Source organism: Salmo salar, chromosome 21, assembly GCF_965601325.2.
Source record: "Salmo salar chromosome 21, fSalSal1, whole genome shotgun sequence".
Taxonomy (NCBI): domain Eukaryota; kingdom Metazoa; phylum Chordata; class Actinopteri; order Salmoniformes; family Salmonidae; genus Salmo; species Salmo salar.
In genome coordinates this window covers 36919608-36940854 of record NC_138311.1, presented here as the reverse complement: position 1 = coordinate 36940854, position 21247 = coordinate 36919608, and the positions used below count along the sequence as shown (strand labels likewise).

Here is a 21247-nt window from a genome sequence, read left to right as displayed (position 1 = left end):
CTAAGTCAAGGCAGTGCGATGTCTGAAATATCCGTTTGTTTGAAACCTGGCCTCAGTCTTTCACTACGCTAGTGTTTTGGATCCATTAGGGCAGTGTGATATCATAGTGTGTGCAGTGTGTGAACAGTGTGTGTTTTCTCTGTGCGTGCATATGTGTGTGTGTGATGTGATATAGGGCAGTGTGTGTGCAGTACCTGCATGACCTTGGTCTGTATATCCTCCAGCTGGGATCGTTTGCTGCGTTGGCGACACACCTCCTGGTACTTGGTGTATTGTTCTCTGAGGGAGTCCAGCAGTTTCATGACCTGAAATAATTGAAAATGTACTTACCTTGCATATAGTCTTTGTATATATTGTATATAGTATTTGTATGTTATGTGTGAATTTTGCTGTTATATGTTTACTATATATTTTTATATCTTATCTGACTTGACACAACTGAAGTTCCCTCTGGGAAATATAAAGTTATTCCATTGTACCTGTGGCTGGGCCAGTAGCTCGTCATCCATGGGGGACCAGGCCACACCACCTCCCTCTGCCCCGTTAAACCGCCGCTGCTGCAGCTCCGACAGCAACTCATGGCCTGGAGGGGAGAGAGGTGCGGATGATCAGAGGGGGAGAGATAATGAATGACAGAGAGAGAGAGGGAGGGAGGAGATACAGGGGTAAGAATGGGAGAAAGAGAGCAGGTGAGACAGAGGGGGGAGAGAGATACAGAGGGGGGAGAGAGAGAAAGAGAGTGAGAAAAAGAGGGAGGGAGAAAAAGAGAGTGTGTGGGAAATATTGAATCTGCTCAGACAAAATGTTGCTGCAATTCTACACAGTTTGCCATGGGACAGAGAGAACATTTTAATGTTTTAAAGCTAGTTTCCTGCAATTCTACATATTTTGTCATGGGTCTGAGAGATAAAATGCACTTTCAAAGTGAATTTCCTGCAATTCTACACATTTTGCCATGGGGCTGAGAGAACATTTTCAGTTTTAAAACAAATGTCCTTAAATTATACACATTTTGCCATGGCTTATGCCTTGTTCTTATGCTATCTAAGTGACTCAAACATTATCACAAAATCAATCGGGGCCCCATGCCATGACATTTTTTGAATTTTAGATTCTCCCTGACTGTCTAGTTTTTATTTTGGTGGTTGTTAGTTCTCAAAGAAAAATATATAGCTCCAATATTTTTTCTACATACTTTATATCTGGTTTTAGTCGTTTAGGTTTATTATGCCGATAACTTTTTTCCAATCTTAACTTAATTTAATTAATTTGTATTTTTTTTGTGGCGGCCACGATTTACCCCCCGTTGCTAAATGTATATATGGGAAACACTGAAAACAGAGCAAGAGATAGGAGTGTGTATAATGTGGACGACAAGCAGCACATCCCTAGTTGTCATCCATTAAGTTACAAAAGACATATCAGATGTACATTGTTGTCGAGGAGTACTTCAGGAGAAAAATTGCTATTAATTTATTCATAATACCAACATCAACAACATCCCAACCAGTGAAATATTACATCGGAAAGCCTTCCAAGTCCATTCCTTGACAAAGGCACACAACAAATAGGACAGAGACTTCTTCTCATATCATATACATGCTCTTATTCTATCTCATGCTGTATCCCCTAGCCTCTCTGTTGTGCCTGTAACAACACAACTACACAAACAACACTGGCACGGCAGCCCAAGCCCTTTCTGTATTCATTATGAATGGCATTCACTCAGAGATAGAGAGAGAAAGAGAGAGAGAGAGCGCACGCTTGGCATTTGCTCAGAGAGAGAGAGACAAAGAGAACAAATTGTACCCTATTCTCTATATAATGCACAACGTTTGACAAGGGCCCATAGGTTTCTGAGTTCTTCTGTGGCAAGCACGGTACCAGAGACATGTTGAGCTGACTGTCTATTCCACAACCCCCAGACAAAGCTCCTTTCATTGGGCCAGCTCTGCTATGTGCTGGCCTTCCAGGGCTGCGTCCAATATGGCACCTTATTCCCTTTAAAATGCCCCTATGGGTCCTGGTCAAAAGTACTGCACTATAAAGGGAATAAGGTGCTATGTGGGACACAGCCCAGCTCTGGCCTCCCTCTCTCTACCAGAGCTGTCTCAGTAAATATTTTCATTGTAGTAAAACCGTTCAAGTAACGCACTACTCATCACTAGGCCTGAAACCGCACCCTAGATTGCACTACTTTTCAACAGGGCCATAGGGAATAGACTGCCATTTGGGACGTTCCCTAGGAGTCAGTTTACTGAAGGTTTTAGCTACAACCCCATAACGTGTTCTCTGCTGGCGGCATGCACTGCTAACCACGGTGGTTAACATTCTAGCTTCAAATCATCCCTGTATCGCATCCCATTAAACTTAACAGAGCCCAACCAGGTTTAGAACCACACAGCACTACTTGCTTGGCTACTGGTATTGAGAAGTTTGCATAAAGATTTTATAAAAGTAGAATAATTACCAGTTTGTAGAACTGTTTCAGGATCCAACGATGGTAGGAAGTTACAATCTGGTGGCCTGCGAGAAATATAAGAAAGCAATGTCTTTACTGGCCTAAATAAACATGTCATAAACAATATAATGTGCTGCAATTCCACTGCCACAAACAATTCCTCAATCATTGGGCACTTTTAAAGAAAACAAATAAATGTCAACATGTTGGTAAAATAAATACCTTTCTTTGTCCAACTGGCTGCTTTTCTCACTGTCATTGATGACCACCAGCTCATCAAGAAGGGATGTGGACTCCTTGGTAAACTTTTCAAAGACCTGAGAAGGAAAACACTTTTGTAAGTTGTGTGTCATACAAAACATAATGCAAATATGGACACAGGCAGAGATGCCTTCCTCAAACTATGAGGCTGATTTTGACATACAAGATATAATATACTTTATTGCCACACAACCAAGGTTGGTGGTATTTGTTTGCATTTGTCTGTATTGTTATGGTGTTGATGTAAACATGGGTAATATGTACATTAACTTTATAAGCAAGTAATCTGTCAAATCATAAACTACTTTGATCTCATCCATAGCCATTATTATCCGAGTTGCAAATCATTTCCAAATCAAATGTGGTGCTTTAAACAGTAATTGTACACAGTCACATTCAGGATGTATTGCAATGGCGGCTTACCAGTCTTTTGTTCACCCAGTCTATGTGATCGTACACCAGACTTCCCCCAAACTCATCAGTAAGCTGACAGGGCTCGATGTAGCGTGTGAGCTTATTGGCAGATACCAAAATGACCTGGAACAGAGGAGTGGGAGAAAGTATTATTTCTTTACCTTTTCAAACAGTACATTCATATTTTCCAACGGGGCTATACATTTGGGTGAAGTTTTTTCTCGCCTGAGAAGCCTCGTTTCACTGCCAAAAATAAAATGAAACCATTTAGTGTTCAGTGACATAACAACACAATGTCAAATACAGGTAGCTTAGTCAAATAATTAACATCCAATTACATTAACCCTTACTCTCTCGCGGGAAACCTTCACTCTTGCGCAGACATTTAGAAACGAAACATGATCATTTGAAAAATAAGCCATGGGAGTTTTTTGAGCGAGAATATAGACGACTTTCGAGTAGTAAGACTTGTATAAAAGCAACAGATACCATTAATAAGAAGGGGCTAGAAGTGTCTTATATGGTGAGCTACCGAGTGGCTAGGACAGGCAAGCCCCATACTATTGTGGAGGACTTAATTCTTCCTGCTGCCGCGGATATGGCTGGGACTATGCTGGGGGAAAAGGCAAAAAAACTATACAGACAATGTCTCAATCAAACAACACTGTTTCACAACGCATCAGTGACATGGCAGGAGATGTTTTGAAACAATTACAGCTTCGCATATAAGCCAGTGAATTACATGCATTACAGCTGGATGAGTTAACAGATGTGGCGGGCCTGGCACAGCTCCTGGTATTTGTCCGTTACGTTTATCAGGGGTCAATTAAGGAAGACATCCTCTTCTGTAAACCACTGTAAACCAGGACAACATGAGAGGATATGTTTTAAGTACTGGACAGCTTTGTGACATCAAATGGACTTTGTTGGTCAAGATGTGTCGGTATCTGTACTGATGGCACAAAAGCCATGACAGGGAGACATAGTGTAGTGTTAACGTGCGTGCAAGCAGTCGCTCCCGACGCCACTTGGGTACACTGCAGCATCCACCGAGAGGCTCTTGCTGCCAACGGAATGCCTGACAGCTTGAAAGACATTTCGGACACTACAGTGAAAATGGTTAACTTTGTTAAAGCAAGACCACTGAACTCTCATGTATGTTCTGCATTATGCAATGATATGGGTAGCAACCATGTAACGCTTTTACAACATACAGCAGTGAGCTGGTTGTCAAGGGGCAAAGTATTGATTCGTTTTTTTCAATTGAGAGACGAGCTTAAAGTTTTCTTTACTGACCATCATTTTCACATGTCTGACCGCTTGCGTGATGACGAGTTTCTCAAACAACTGGCCTATCTGGGTGATAGCCTCCAACACTCTACTCAGCAAATTGGATGCAGTCAATCACAGTGCCATCCGTTTTGTCACCAAAGCCCCATATACCACCCACCACTGCGACCTGTATGCTCTCGTTGGCTGGTCCTCGTCACCAAACCCACTGGCTCCAGGTCATCTATAAGACTTTGCTAGGTAAAGCTCCGCCTTATCTCAACTCACTGGTCACCATAGCAACACCCACCAGTAGCACGCGCTCCATCAGGTATATTTCACTGGTCATTCCCAAAGCAAACACTTCCTTTGGCCGCCGTTCCTTCCAGTTCTCTGTTGCCAATGACTGGAACGAATTGCAAAAATCACTGAAGTTGGAGACTTATATATCCCTCACTAACTTTAAGCATCAGCTGCCAGAGCAGCTTACCGATCGCTGCAGCTGTACACAGCCCATCTGTCAATAGCCCATCCAACCAACTACCTACCTCATCCCCATATTTGTTTTAGTTTTTCTGCTCTTTTGCACACCAGTATTTCTATTTGCACATCCTCATCTGCACATCTATCACTCCTTTGTTTAATTGCTAAATTGTAATTACTTCGCCACTATGGCCTATTTATTGCCTTACCTCCTTCATTTGCACACATTGTATAGATTTTTCTATTGTGTTATTGACTGTACGTTTGTTTATCCCATGTGTAACTCTGTGTTGTTGTTTTTGTCGCACTGCTTTGCTTTATCTTGGCCAGGTCGCAATTGTAAATGAGAACTTGTTCTCAACTGGCCTACCTGGTTAAATAAAGGTGAAATAAAAAAATAAAAAATTCTCACCTGAATGATCTGAATCTAGGATTACAGGGACCCTCCTCAACAATATTCTATGTGCAGGACAAAATTGAGGCTATGATTAAGAAGTTGGAGCTCTTCTCTGTCTGCATTAACAAGGACAACACACAGGTCTTTCCATCATTGTATGATGTTTTGTGTAAATGAACTCAAGCTACTTGAGAAGTGGGAGAAATTGGAAATTACTCAGGTACTTTCCCGAAACGAACGACTCAAACAACTGGATTCGTTATCCTTTCATACCCTGCCTCCAGTCCATTTACTGGTCCACTTACCAGTCCATTTACCGATATCTGAACAAGAGAGCCTCATCGAAATTGCAACAAGCGGTTCTGTGAAAATTGAATTTAATCAGAAGCCACTGCCAGATTTCTGGATTTCCTGCCTTTGCAAATCGCTCTGTTAAGACACTGTTGCCCATTGCAACCATGTACCTATGTGAGAGTGGATTCTCAGCCCTCACTAGCATGAAAACTAAATAGAAACACAGACTGTGTGTGGAAAATTATTTAAGACTGAGACTCTCTCCAATACAACACAACATTGCACAACAACTTTTAAATTTTTACTTTTTATATATTTTTTTATTTATTATTTATTTTTTAATATTTTATAATTTTTTTAAACTTTTTTTTTTTTTTTCCAAGATGGCGTAGCAGTTCAGACGTCCTCTACCCTCCTCTTGTCGTGTCCCGTGTATATATATATTTACATTTTTTTTTTCTTCACTTATCTTTTTATATATATATATATATATATTTTTTTTTTTTTTTAAATTCTAAATACTCAACCTCAAAGCACTCTCCTGCAACCCGCCTCACCAATTTAAAAAAGAAAGTATTATTTACCTCATCTGAATTCCACAACAAAAGCTAGCAAGTGTTTAGCCATTTTCACTGGCTAACGTTGAAGTTCAGCTAGCCACGGTTAGCTGTCCTCAGCTATCCATTAGCTCGAAAAGCTATCGCCAGTTTTTGTACAGCGCGACTCAGACCAGAGCATACCGGACCTATTCTCTCTCCTTTCCCCGATTTCTACCGCAGGCTCTGGACATTTACACCTGGATCTTGCAGCTAACTAGCTGCTACCTGAGTGACTATTGGCAACGTCGGTCACGGAATTAACACACATTATTACGGAGCTAGCCAGCTAGCCAGCTGAAGAGTTCCGTCAGCCACTCCTGGGCTATTCCTGAGCTAGCCAGCTGAAGTGTCTCCTGGGCTACAACTCACCTATCCTGACCCGTTTTACTGCCGATGCGGAGCCCCATCGGGTCTTCACGACTGGACCACCGACGTTATCTGCCCGAGGGAGTTATCCAACTGGCCCCTCCGTCGCGACGTAACCTGATCGCCCATCTGCGGCCCGCTAATCGTTAGCTGTCTTTTCGGCTACGATCTGAATAGGTCTATCGGACACTTTTCTTGGGCCACTATAACTAACTATTTTGCCAACTTGGACTGGTCCCCCCTTCCATACGGAACCCCACTAACCCACAGACGGAAACGCACGAGGTGGCTAAAAACAGACCTCCCTCCCATCTTCCACCAGCTTGCTACCTATGGCCCGGCTAGCTGTCTGAATCTCACTGGACCCTTTGATCACTCGGCTAAGCATGCCTCTCCTTAATGTCAATATGCCTTCTCCATTGCTGTTCTGGTTAGTGTTTATTGGCTTATTTCACTGTAGAGCCTCTAGCCCTGCTCATTATACCTTATCCAACCTCTCAGTTCCTCCACCCACACATGCTATGACATCTTCTGGTTTCAATGATGTTTCTAGAGACAATATCTCTCTCATAATCACTAAATGCCTAGGTTTACCTCCTCTGTACTCACATCCCACCATACCTTTGTCTGTACATTATACCTTGAAGCTATTTTATCGCCCCCAGAAACCTGCTCCTTTTTCTCTCTATTCTGGACGTCACAGACGACCAATTCTTATAGCTTTTAGCCGTACCCTCATACTTATTCTTCTCTGCTCCTCTGGGGATGTAGAGGTGAATCCAGGCCCTGCAGTGCCTGGCTCCACTCCTACTCCCCAGGCGCTCTCTTTTGATGACTTCTGTAACCGTAATAACCTTGGTTTCATGCATGTTAACATTAGAAGCCTCCTCCCTAAGTTTGTTTTATTCACTGCTTTAGCACACTCTGCCAACCCGGATGTCCTAGCTGTGTCTGAATCTTGGCTTAGGAAGTCCACCAAAAACTCTGAAATCTTCATCCCTAACTACAACGTTTTCAGACAAGATAGAACGACCAAAGGGGGCGGTGTTGCAATCTACTGCAGAGATAGCCTGCAGAGTTCTGTCCTACGATCCAGGTCTGTACCCAAACAATTTGAACTTCTACTTTAAAAAATCCACCTCTCCAAAAACAAGTCTCTCACCGTTGCCGCCTGCTATAGACCCCCCTCGGCCCCTAGTTGTGCTCTGGACACCATATGTGAACTGATTGCCCCCCATCTATCTTCAGAGCTCGTGCTACTAGGTGACCTAAACTGGGACATGCTTAACACCCCAGCCATCCTACAATCCAAGCTTGATGCCCTCAATCTCACACAAATTATTAATGAACCCACCAGGTACAACCCCAAAGCCGCAAACACTGGCACCCTCATAGATATCATCCTAACCAACGTGCCCTCTAAATACACCTCTGCTGTTTTCAACCAAGATCTCAGCGATCACTGCCTCATTGCCTGCACCCGTAATGGGTCAGCGGTCAAACGACCTCCACTCATCACTGTCAAACGCTCCCTGAAACATTTCAACGAGCAAGCCTTTCTATTCGACCTGGCCCTGGTATCCTGGAAGGATATTGACCTCATCCCGTCAGTAGAGGATGCCTGGTTATTTTTTTTAAATGCCTTCCTCTCCATCTTAAATAAGCATGCCCCTTTCAAGAAATTTAGAACCAGGAACAGATATAGCCCTTGGTTCTCCCCAGACCTGACTGCCCTTAACCAACACAAAAATATCCTGTGGCGTTCTGCATTAGCATCGAACTGCCCCCGCGATATGCAACTTTTTAGGGAAGTTAGAAACCAATACACACAGGCAGTTAGAAACGCCAAGGCTAGCTTTTTCAAACAGAAATTCGCTTCGTGCAACTCCAACTCTAAAAAGTTCTGGGACATTGTAAAGTCCATGGAGAATAAGAACACCTCCTCCCAACTGCCCACTGCACTGAGGATAGGAAACTCTGTCACCACCGATAAGCCCACTATAATTGAGAATTTCAATAAGCATTTTTCTACGGCTGGCCATGCTTTCCACCTAACTACCCCTACTGCATTCAACAGCACTGCACCCCCCACAGCTACTCGCCCAAGCCTCCCCCATTTCTCCTTCTCCCAAATCCATTCAGCTGATGTTCTGAAAGAGCTGCAAAATCTAGACCACTACAAATCAGCTGGGCTTGACAATCTGGACCCTTTCTAAAATTATCTGCCGAAATTATTGCAACCCCTATTACTAGCCTGTTCAACCTCTCTTTCGTGTCGTCTGAGATTCCCATAGATTGGAAAGCAGCTGCTGTCATCCCCCTCTTCAAAGGAAGTGACACTCTTGACCCAAATTGCTACAGACCTATATCCATCCTACCCTGCCTTTCTAAGGTCTTCGAAAGCCAAGTCAACAAACAGATTACCGACCATTTCGAATCCCACCGCACCCTCTCCGCTATGCAATCTGGTTTCAGAGCTGGTCATGGGTGCACCTCAGCCACGCTCAAGGTCCTAAACGACATCGTAACCGCCATCGATAAGAAACAATACTGTGCTGCCGTATTCATTGACCTGGCCAAAGCTTTTGACTCTATTAATCACCACATCCTCATCGGCAGACTCAGTAGCCTTGGTTTCTCATACGATTGCGTCGCCTGGTTCACCAACTACTTCTCTGACAGAGTTCAGTGTGTCAAATCGGAGGGCCTACTGTCTGGACCTCTGGCAGTCTCTATGGGGGTACCACAGGGTTCAATTCTTGGGCCAACTCTTTTCTCTGTATACATAAATGATGTCGCTCTTGCTGCTGGTGAATCTCTGATCCACCTCTACGCAGACGACACCATTCTGTACACTTCTGGCCCTTCTTTGGACACTGTGTTAACAACCCTCCAGACGAGCTTCAATGCCATTCAACTCTCCTTCCGTGGTCTCCAACTGCTCCTAAACACAAGTAAAACTAAATGCATGCTCTTCAACCGATCGCTGCCTGCACCTGCCCGCCTGTCCAGCATCACTTCTCTGGACGGTTCTAACTTAGAATTTGTGAACAACTACAAATACCTAGGTGTCTGGTTAGACTGTAAACTCTCCTTCCAGACTCACATCAATCATCTCCAATCCAAAGTGAAATCTCGAATTGGCTTCCTATTTCGCAACAAAGCATCCTTCACTCATGCTGCCAAACATACCCTCGTAAAACTGACCATCCTACCAATCCTCGACTTCGGCGATGTCATTTACAAAATAGCTTCCAATACCCTACTCAACAAGCTGGATGCAGTCTATCACAGTGCCATCCGTTTTGTCACCAAAGCCCCATATACTACCCACCACTGCGACCTGTACGCTCTCGTTGGCTGGCCTTCGCTTCATAATCGTCGCCAAACACATTGGCTCCAGGTCATCTACAAGACCCTGCTAGGTAAAGTCCCCCCTTATCTCCGCTCACTGGTCACCATAGCAGCACCCACCTGTAGCACGCGCTCCAGCAGGTATATCTCTCTGGTCACCCCTAAAGCCAACTCCTCCTTTGGTCGTCTCTCCTTCCAGTTCTCTGCTGCCAATGACTGGAACGAACTACAAAAATCTCTGAAACTGGAAACACTTATCTCCCTCACTAGCTTTAAGCACCAGCTGTCAGAGCAGCTCACAGATCACTGCACCTGTACATAGCCCATCTATAATTTAGCCCAAACTACTACCTCTTCCCCTACTGTATTTATTTATTTTATTTATTTTGCTCCTTTGCACCATATTATTTATATTTTATCTCTGAACTTTCTTCAAACTACAAATCTACCATTCCAGTGTTTTTCTTGCTATACTTTATTTACTTTGCCACCATGGCATTTTTTTGCCTTTACCTCCCTTATCTCACATCATTTGCTCACATTGTATATAGTCTTATTTTTTTATTTATTTTTTATTTTTTCTACTGCATCATTGATTGTATGTTGTTTTACTCCATGTGTAACTCTGTGTTTTTGTATGTTGTCGAACTGCTTTGCTTTATCTTGGCCAGGTCGCAATTGTAAATGAGAACTTGTTCTCAACTTGCCTACCTGGTTAAATAAAGGTGAAATAAATAAATAAAATTGCAGAGTTATGTGCATCCTTTCAAGCACACCCTTCTCATTAACCTGTGGTGAGTTATTCATAATTTTTGATGAACAAATAAGGTTTTATATGTAAGATGGCTAAATAAAGAGCAAAATTATTGATTATTATTATATTATTATTTGTGCCCTGGTCCTAGAAGAGCTTTTTGTCACTTCCCATGAGCCGGGTTATGACAAAAACTCACACTCATTCTATTATTTAATAAATGTATCGTATAGTGTGTGTGTGGCAGGCTTACAATGAAGGCAAAAAATAACATTTGAGATTGTGCTGACCCTGGTGCTAGAGGGGGTACGCAGATGGAGGTTGAATGTTTGAAGGGGTACGGGACTATACAAAGTTTGGGAATCACTGCTCTATGGAGTCAGAGCTGATTAAATCCCCACTGGTATAAATCATTATTTAATCATCACTAAATCCCGTCCAGTCGGAAATGCTCCCCAAGGTTAGGCATAATAAATGCAACATTCACTTGACATTTAGAAACAATTGATCAAGCAGGCAGGACAAGGCCTAATCACAGCTGGTGGTCTTTTGCGATTATGACCTCTCGTACTGGGTAAAGAAAGTCCCCACATGAATGATAAGAATTCAGAGACAACTCTAGGTAAAAACCCCTCTTCGACACATCAATGTGGACATTCAAGTAAGACTTTCTCTAGAATCTGGGAATGTGGAATAAGAATCTGGGAGAGGCCTATGCAGACATGTCTCTCTCTAAACAAAACCTGTTAGTCTCCACAGCTGTTTCTCCTATCTCTCTCTGACTCATCTGTCCTCCTGCCATATAGGCTTGCTACAGGCCTGTTGGTTCTGGTTCACGCTCTCTCTCAGACACACACGCACACGCAGACACACACAGACACACACACACACACACGCACACGCACACACACACACTCTACAGGCCTGTTCAGATGTATCACGTGGATAAAAGGTAACAGTTGTCCATACAGATGAAACACCAGACCTGGGTTCAAATACTACTGCAAATATTTCAAATACTTTGAGCATTTGCTTTAGCCTGCCTGGAGTGACAGAAGGCTGGAGTTTGTGGTTTTGCAACTATTCTATTGGTTCCATTGCGCTAGCATATCTAAAATGAATTCAAATAGTGTTTGAATGCAGGTGTGATGAGCACAGCGAGTCAGCCTACCACCACCTGGGATAGACAGCGCTAGGAAATATTTCTGACCTCTACACAAACACAACCTGGATACTTCCTGTCAGAGAGAAGGAACATATTTTCATCAGGATTTTCAAATAACTTCACTTCTCGTCATCACTTATGGGGTTGTAGCTTTTCACCCGTAGAGATTTTGATATCTGCCTGTCTGATGTCATGTGTGGGTGTGTTTTGTTGAGATGTAACTGATCTATCTGGCAGTCATACCTGCTTGTTTGGAGTAAAAATGGGGTACCAATGAGTGTAAAGTGAAAAAAAAGATGTCTTGTCTTATTACTATGATGTGCTTCATCACCAGTCTATGCTTTGAATATTTGTCACGATCGTCGTAAGAACATCGTGACAAACTACTGACCCACTGGAATTGTGATACAGTGAATTATAAGTGAAATAATCTGTCTGTAAACAATGTTTGGAAAAATTACTTGTGTCATGCACAAAGTAGATGTCCTAACTGACTTGCCAAAACTATAGTTTGTTAACAAGAAATTTGGGGAGGGGTTGAAAAGCGAGTTTTAATGACTCCAACCTCAGTGTATGTACATTTCCGACTTCAACTGTAGTTAGAGGAATTAACCCTGAAAGACTAAATAGTTAGAGGAATCAACCCTAAAGAACTACATAGTTAGAGGAATCAACCCTGAAGAACTACATAGTTAGAGGAATCAAATCTGAAGGACTATATAGTTAGAGGATTCAACCTTGAAGAACCACATAGTTAGAGGAAACAATCTGAAAGAATATATAGTTAGAGGAATCAACCCTGAAGGACTATATAGTTAGAGGAATCAAACTTGAAAGACTATGTTGTTAGAGGAATCAACCCTGAAGAACCACATAGTTAGAGGAATCAACCCTGAAGGACTACATAGTTAGAGGAATCAACCCTGAAGAACCACATAGTTAGAGGAATCAACCCTGAAGGCCTACATAGAGGAATCAACCCTGAAGGACTACATAGAGGAATCAACCCTGAAGGACTACATAGTTAGAGGAATCAACCCTGAAGGACTATATAATTAGAGGAATCAACCTTGAAAGACTGTGTAGTTAGAGGAATCAACCCTGAAGGACAATATAGTTAGAGGAATCAACCCTGAAGGACCACATAGTTAGAGGAATCAACCCTGAAGAGCTACATAGTTAGAGGAATCAACCCTGAAGAACTACATAGAGGAATCAACCCTGAAGGACTACACAGTTAGAGGAATCCATCCTGAAGGACTACATAGTTAGAGGAATCAACCCTGAAGGACCACATAGTTAGAGGAATCAACCCTGAAGAACTACATAGTTAGAGGAATCAACCCTGAAGAACTACATAGAGGAATCAACCCTGAAGGACTACATAGTTAGAGGAATCAACCCTGAAGAACTACATAGTTAGAGGAATCAACCCTGAAGAACTACATAGAGGAATCAACCCTGAAGGACTACACAGTTAGAGGAATAACCCCTGAAGGACTACACAGTTAGAGGAATCCATCCTGAAGGAGCTACATAGTTAGAAGAAACAACCCGGAAGGACCATATACGTTAGAGGAATCAACCCTGAAGAGCTACATAGTTAGAGGAATCAACCCTGAAGAACTACATAGTTAGAGGAATCAACCCTGAAGAACTACATAGTTAGAGGAATCAACTCTGAAGAACTACATAGTTAGAGGAATCAACCCTGAAGAACTACATAGAGGAATCAACCCTGAAGAACCACATAGTTAGAGGAATCAACCCTGTAGGACTATATAGTTAGACGAATCAACCCTGAAGGACTACATAGTTAGAGGAATCATAATGCTAATGTTATGTCACGGTTTGCCTTGCTTTGGTCTCTTCCAGGATACACACACACACAGGAACACAACACAGATGCATGCACAAACAGAGTCATCATCGTGCTGCAGAGAAAGCAACACATGATCAATACATGATTAGAATTCTGATTATTCCCCACACACAGACTGACTGACTCCTTGATACATACGTACTAGATGTTGAATTGAAGTCTGTGCCCAGTGGGGTATGACTAAGAAGGCCAAGCAACACACACGTGGCTCGCACAGACAAGTGCATTTATTTATATCGCGATTAGCTTCAAAAGGCGAAGGAAGAAAACAGTCTGAAGGTTATAGTGAAAATTGGGATGGCAGATTGAGCAACACTTTAGCCACACCTCCGAAAGAGAAGAGAAGCAGAAAGAAAATCATAAGTGAAAACAGACCCTTCCCTTCTCTTCCACAGCCCAGTATGTATCAATTACATCTGGATAGAGACATTTGTACATGAAACCACCTCTTTAATATGTGAGCTGACATTACACCCCCAGGGCCAGTACTTGAAAAACATCTCAGAGCAGGAGTGTTGATCTAGGATCTGTTTTTCCTTTTAGATCAACACTCCTACTCTGAGACACTTTTTAAATATGGGCTCTGGGGTGTAAGCTCAGCTCAGAATCCTAATCGAAGTGCTTTGAAACTGAAAGGTAGATCGAGAGGCATTTTGTGTGAGCTCACAATCTTAAATGGTATACTTTGAAACTGAAAGGCAGATCAAGCAGAGGGTTTAAAACTAGTGGCATTATTGTTTAGCTGCATCTCAGTAAGTCAGCTCTCTAGTCTCTAACACAAGTGTTACTTTGTCTAACTGTGAGATCATTACATGAACACAAGATTGTGTCCCCTCAAAATACAATGGCCATGTTCGAGATCATCATCAAATCCATTATATATTGTGGGTAAATTGTGACTGACTGATTTATAGTGCAATGTGATTTGCAATGCAATGCATGTCAAAACAAGCCAAATAGCTAGTCTTTTGAGATTGAGGTGGCAGGCACTACGAGTGAGACTTCACTGCTTCTGCAGGGTTTTCATGCCCTGTTACATTCCCATATACTCTGGTATTCATGCCAGATTGGTTCTGGGTAGTAGATGCCATACAGGTCAGCCAACCAATTAGTTCAAAGATATTTAATTCTCAACACCTCAATAGTAAAGTTTGATGAATACAAGCACCCGATCCACCCTGTCTAAACTAAAGTAGGTCAACATTAATTTCCAAGTATTTTCCCCCAATTCCCTTTCATTTCCAATGCCAATAAATTGACCACCTCAGACATCCAACAGAGTCATCTGGTCTAGCAGGGGAGTTATAGTGAGGAAGAACTAGAAGGAACTTCTGGTCCAGATCAACACAGACATGTTATAGTGAGGAAGAGCTAGAAGGAACTTCTGGTCCAGATCAACACAGACATGTTATAGTGAGGAAGAACTAGAAGGAACTTCTGGTCCAGATCAACACAGACATGTTATAGTGAGGAAGAACTAGAAGGAACTTCTGGTCCAGATCAACACAGACATGTTATAGTGAGGAAGAACTAGAAGGAACTTCTGGTCCAGATCAACACAGGCATGTTATAGTGAGGAAGAACTAGAAGGAACTTCTGGTCCAGATCAACACAGGCATGTTATAGTGAGGAAGAGCTAGAAGGAACTTCTGGTCCAGATCAACACAGGCATGTTATAGTGAGGAAGAGCTAGAAGGAACTTCTGGTCCAGATCAACACAGGCATGTTATAGTGAGGAAGAACTAGAAGGAACTTCTGGTCCAGATCAACACAGACATGTTATAGTGAGGAAGAGCTAGAAGGAACTTCTGGTCCAGATCAACACAGACATGTTATAGTGAGGAAGAACTAGAAGGAACTTCTGGTCCAGATCAACACAGGCATGTTATAGTGAGGAAGAACTAGAAGGAACTTCCGGTCCAGATCAACACAGAACTGTTGGAGCAAAAACAACAAGAAAGACCTCTACTGAGCAATCTCTGGATTAGTGTGTTCCATGACACTCTTTCCACACACACACTTACATATATAAACACTCACAAAGACTAAGGCCCGCACACACTAGAGGTCGACCGATTATGCTTTTCCAACGCCGATACCGATACCGATTATTGGAGGCCCAAAACGCCGATGCCGATTAATCGGCCGATATTTTTGTTTACTTATTTGTAATCATGACAATTACAACAATACTGAATGAACACTTATTTTAACTTAATATAATACATCAATAAAATCAATTTAGCCTCAAATAAATAATGAAACATGTTCAATTTGGTTTAAATAATGCAAAAACAAAGTGTTGGAGAAGAAAGTAAAAGTGCAATATGTGCCATGTAAAAAAGCTAACGTTTAAGTTCCTTGCTCAGAACATGAAAGCTGTTCCTTTTCAATATTCCCAGGTAAGAAGTTTTAGGTTGTAGTTATTATAGGAATTATAGGACTATTTCTCTCTATACGATTTGTATTTCATATACCTTTGACTATCGGATAGGCACTTTAGTATTGCCAGTGTAACAGTATAGCTTCCATCCCTCTCCTCGCTCCTACCTGGGCTCAAACCAGGAACACATCGACAACAGCCACCCTCGAAGCAGCGTTACCCATGCAGAGCAAGGGGAACAACTACTCCAAGTCTCAGAGCGAGTGAAGATTGAAACGCTATTAGCGCGCACCCGGCTAACTAGCTAGCCATTTCACATCGGTTACACCAGCCTAATCTTGAGAGTTGACAGGCTTGAAGTCATAAACAGCGCAATGCATTGCAAAGGGATGCTGGCAAATGCACGAAAGTGCTGTTTGAATGAACGCTTACGAGCCTGCTGCTGCCTACCATCGCTCAGTCAGACTGCTCTATCAAATCATAGACTTAATTATAACATAATAACACACAGAAATATGAGCCTTAGGTAATTAATATGGTCGAATCCGGAATCATCTCGAAAACAAAACATTTTTCCTGTCAGTGAAATACGAAACCTGCCGTATTTTATCTAACGGGTGGCATCCCTAAGTCTAAATATTCCTGTTACATTGCACAACCTTCAATGTTATGTCATAATTACGTAAAATTCTGGCAAATTAGTTCGCAACGAGCCAGACGGCCCAAACTGTTGCATATACCCTGACTCTGCGTGCAATGAATGCAAGAGAAGTGACACAATTGCACCTGGTTAATATTGCCTGCTAACCTGGATTTCTTTTAGCTAAATATGCAGGTTTAAAAATATATACTTCTGTGTATTGGTTTTAAGAAAGTCATTGATGTTTATGCTTAGGTACAGTCGTGCAACGATTGTGCTTTTTTCGCAAATGAGCTTTTGTTAAATCATCCCCGTTTGGCGAAGTCGGCTGTCTTTGTTAGGAAGAAATAGTCTTCACAGTTCGCAACGAGCCAGGCTGCCCAAACTGCTGCATATACCCTGACTCTGTTTGCAAGAGAAGTGACACATTTTCCCTAGTTAAAATAAATGCATGTTAGCAGGCAATATTAACTAAATATGCAGGTTTAAAAATATATAATTGTGTATTGATTTTAAGAAAGGCATTGATGTTTATGGTTGGAGCAACATGTACCTAAGCGATTATATGCAACGCAGGACAGGCTAGATAAACTAGTAATATCATCAACCATGTGTAGTTAACTAGTCATTATGATTGATTGATTGTTTTTTATAAGATAAGTTTAATGCCAGCTAGCAACTTACCTTGGCTTCTTACTGCATTTGCGTAACAGGCAGGCTCCTCGTGGAGTGCAATGTAAAGCAGGTGGTTAGAGCGTTGGACTAGTTAACTGTAAGGTTTCAAGATTGAATCCCCGAGCTGACAAGGTAAAAATCTGTCATTCTGCCCCTGAACAAGGCAGTTAACCCACCGTTCCTAGGCCGTCATTGAAAATAAGAATGTGTTCTTAACTGACTTGCCTAGTTAAATAAAGGTCTAAAAAAAAATATATATATATTTTTTTAATCAGCCAAATCAGCGTAAAAAAATACCGATTACCGATTGTTATGAAAACTTGAAATCGGCCCTAATTAATCGGCCATTCCGATGAATCGGTCGACCTCTCAGACACGCACGCACACACACACACACACACACACACACTGGGCTGACATGCTGAAGACAGTAACGTTATACTGCAGCCTGCATCTGCTCTTGATATACATTACTGTTGCCAAGCAACATGATGACAGTGTTAGTCAACGCTGAAGGAGACCATACTGTAGACAGAAAGCCAGACTAACTACTACTACTAGGTATTCCTGCTTCATACTTCCATTACTATCAGACAAACTAGCATGTATCCTTACGCCATACTTCCATTACTATCAGACAAACTAGCATGTATCCATAGGCCATACTTCCATTAATATCAGACAAACTAGCATGTATCCATACGCCATACTTCCATTACTATCACTCTGTTGTGAAGGGGCTTCTAGCACTAAAATATAAACAAGGAATACTAGCTACATCTCTCCCATCTCAGAGAACAAAGATAGAAACTTGAGGAGTGTGTGTGTCCCACCCCTCTACTAATTTATATCCTTCAGGGGGAATAAGAAGAGATGACAGAAGCCATATGGGAGGTTGAAATGGAGCACGATGCATGAATATTTAATAAGTCATATTAATCTAGCTCTGAGACAATGGTGACTTACTGCCATAAAGTTCTACCTTCTAAATCACCACACAGTGCACTTAAAAAAGTATAATGCTGCCCTGCTGTCTACCACAACAGACCTTGGTCATCTATCTATCAGCCGCAATTGACAGAGCTTAATTTGCCTAGCGGTCTATAGCATATGGTCAGCAATTCCTCTGGGGTATGTTGGTGATTGATAGGCTATATTTGAGGGCTGTTGTAGAGCACACAAGCACAAAAAATCATCAGAAAAGCACTAGCCATTGCAATAACAACAATCAAATGTGTTGGCTATACAGCACAAACAGATCTGGGCCAAAGATAAAGAACAGCATTGCTGAAGGGGTTCACAACACAAAGCCAAATATAATACTGACTGAAGCAAAATAAAAAGCATCATCTCTCTATCTCTATCAATTTGTATGCCACCCAACCACCAACATAAAAATCATTGGTTTGTGAAGGAAAGTAAATTCAATTCTGGTCATAATCTGTCCCTCTGGGAGGTGAAGGCGGATAGGATTCTGCTGCTCAGAGATACAACATTATTAGTAGAGAGAGAGTGACGGGGGAGAAAGAGAGGGAGAGATGTGGAGAGAGAGAGAGAGAGAGAGAGAGAGAGAGGAGCGAGAAGGGGGGGTAGAGAGAGAGAAGGAGAAAGTGAGATAGAGACAAGACACTCACCTCAAAGCCTAGTCTGTCCTTCTCCTTCCAGAAGCAGAAATGAGTGACCTTCTTGTCCCAGAATTCATCAGGCTTCACCACACACACCAGGGACACCTCTGCTGGAATCACATTCTACAGAAAATGGGATGATATCAAAATTAAATGGTATTTCTTTAGCAAAATGGTATAGGCTTTGGGTGGTTTATTGGACACAGAAATAAACAGATAGGTTTATGTTATGTTAACATACAGTTACTGATGGTTTATAATAAGTATGTAAGCAGACTTTCAAATTGAATGACACTGGTGCACTCTTTATCTAAAAAAAAGGTGTTATCTAGAACATAAAACGGTTCTTCGGCTGTCCCCAAAGGAGAACCCTTTGAAGAACCATTTTACCCATGTAAAAACCCTTTCCACAGAGGGTTCTACATGGAACCCAAAATAGTTCTTTCTACCTGGAACCAAAAAGGGTTCTCCTATGGGGGCAGCCGAAGAACCCTTTGGAACCCTTTTTTCTAAGAGTGTAAAAATATATAAATACATATAGTATATATAACCCTGTAGTGCATCACAGTTTTCATGAAATCCAGCAGGAATTTCCCCAGACAGTGACAGGCAGATTAGTGTGTCAGACAGAATGTACATTTCATCCTATCTATTCTGGTCCTGTTTCTGCAGAGGTCTATAGATAGCAGGGGACTGTATAGCCAATCTGCAGCAACAAAACCAGGTCAGGGCAGACAGGGCAGAATGCAGACTGGGTTGAAATAGTATTTGAAATCTTTAAAATACCTTGAGCGTTTGCTCTCGCCTGCCTAGCCTGCCAGTTTTGGGACTCTACTATTGGTTCATTAAGCAAAGGAAGCTCAACCAGGCACAGCTAAAATATTAGAAATCATTTCAAATAGTATTTGAAACCATGTCCGGGGCAGGCAGACTGCAGACTACAGCAGAGACAAACAGAGCTCAGTCTGTCTGCTGACATAGGCCACACTGCAAAGTGGATGGAGGTCAGAGCCTGGGTCCTGTTCATTAGGCATCAAATGGACAAAATTGACTGAAACAGGAGGGACAAGCTGGACTTGTCCAATACGAAATGCACATTTTTAGTTGTCAAATGTTTGGCTACAGTTTGCCCTAATGAGCCCAAACCAGAGCCTGGACTTCAGGGGAAAACATTGTTTAAAGACATAATTAGGCAGATGGAGAAATTACACAGCCCAGTCAGGAGTTCGATTAGACTACTCTTCTTCAAACGTAATCAGCTTAGATTCCCTTTTGTCTTAATTACTTTTCACTTGACTGCTGGGGATGGATTTGATCTGAGATGTCTATTTCTTTTATTATTTTATTTTATTTGTCAGGGACCATGCATAATGCATATTGCACCATATTTAACTACATAGCTCATCACTGTAATGTTTTATGGCACAGACAGAATGCAACATCTGGGTTGGGACCACCATACTATTTCTCCTCCAAGGCTCTTTGTCACGTTCTGATTGGCAGAGAGCTGTTAATGTGGTGGAGGTAGGCCGAGATGGTTCCCCTGTGGCAACTTCATGTCCACGTCTGTCTGCTTCTCACTCAGACATCTGCTCCTCTATTGTATACTGTGCTAATTAATCATTAGCCTTTTACTGCAATGGGATAAATCAGGGTCACACAGAGTGCTTCTTGGTAGTCTTAAACAAATCTACTTTGAAACAAAAGTATACATCTTACACACATGGTTAAGGACTTTAAAAAAAAGACACCTGTACCATGTCAGATATAGAGTTGACATTTATTCCATTTTGAGTTTGTATCCCAATACTATACTTTATATACATCACAGAAGACTGAAATATAACAAAACTGCTTGACATAGAAACACCAGGTTTTCTGCATTTAAAAACATATATGTTTATGAATTATGAAATTATGAAAAATATTAATAACGTTCCACCCATGGGGCCGCTAGGTCATTTGACTGCAGGAAATGGCTACATCGTTACAATCGTGAATATTCACAGGGATAATTAAAGATAAAGAGTCATGGGTTTTAAAGGGTTAAATCTACTGAACATTGTTAAATAGGCCATTGGGAACAGAACACATCATCATGTGAAAGTATTTTATATCCTCACTCTAATGCTGGGCGTTATATCGAATGAATTTGAATTAATGTCTTAGCGTGATGTTCCAAATGCCTGTATCATTTTTTTTGTGCCATTTGTCTTTTTGGCCTC

The 21247-nt window shown here is 41.8% G+C and overlaps 1 protein-coding gene across 3 annotated transcripts in view; it reads right to left on the bottom strand.

Moving 5' to 3' along the window:
* LOC106582273 (SEC14 domain and spectrin repeat-containing protein 1) overlaps window positions 1-21247 on the bottom strand; it is a 60787-nt gene that overhangs the window by 19219 nt on the left and 20321 nt on the right. For 2 of the 3 annotated variants that reach the window (XM_014165178.3, XM_014165177.3), the window contains 6 exons: window positions 19032-19145; window positions 3146-3259; window positions 2684-2778; window positions 2471-2526; window positions 480-583; window positions 195-305 (listed from right to left, as the gene is read on the bottom strand). In XM_014165178.3, coding sequence (XP_014020653.2) covers window positions 195-305; window positions 480-583; window positions 2471-2526; window positions 2684-2778; window positions 3146-3259; window positions 19032-19145 — 594 coding nt within the window. The remainder of the gene's footprint in view (window positions 1-194; window positions 306-479; window positions 584-2470; window positions 2527-2683; window positions 2779-3145; window positions 3260-19031; window positions 19146-21247) is intronic. The other variant, XM_014165179.3, reaches the window with a different exon arrangement.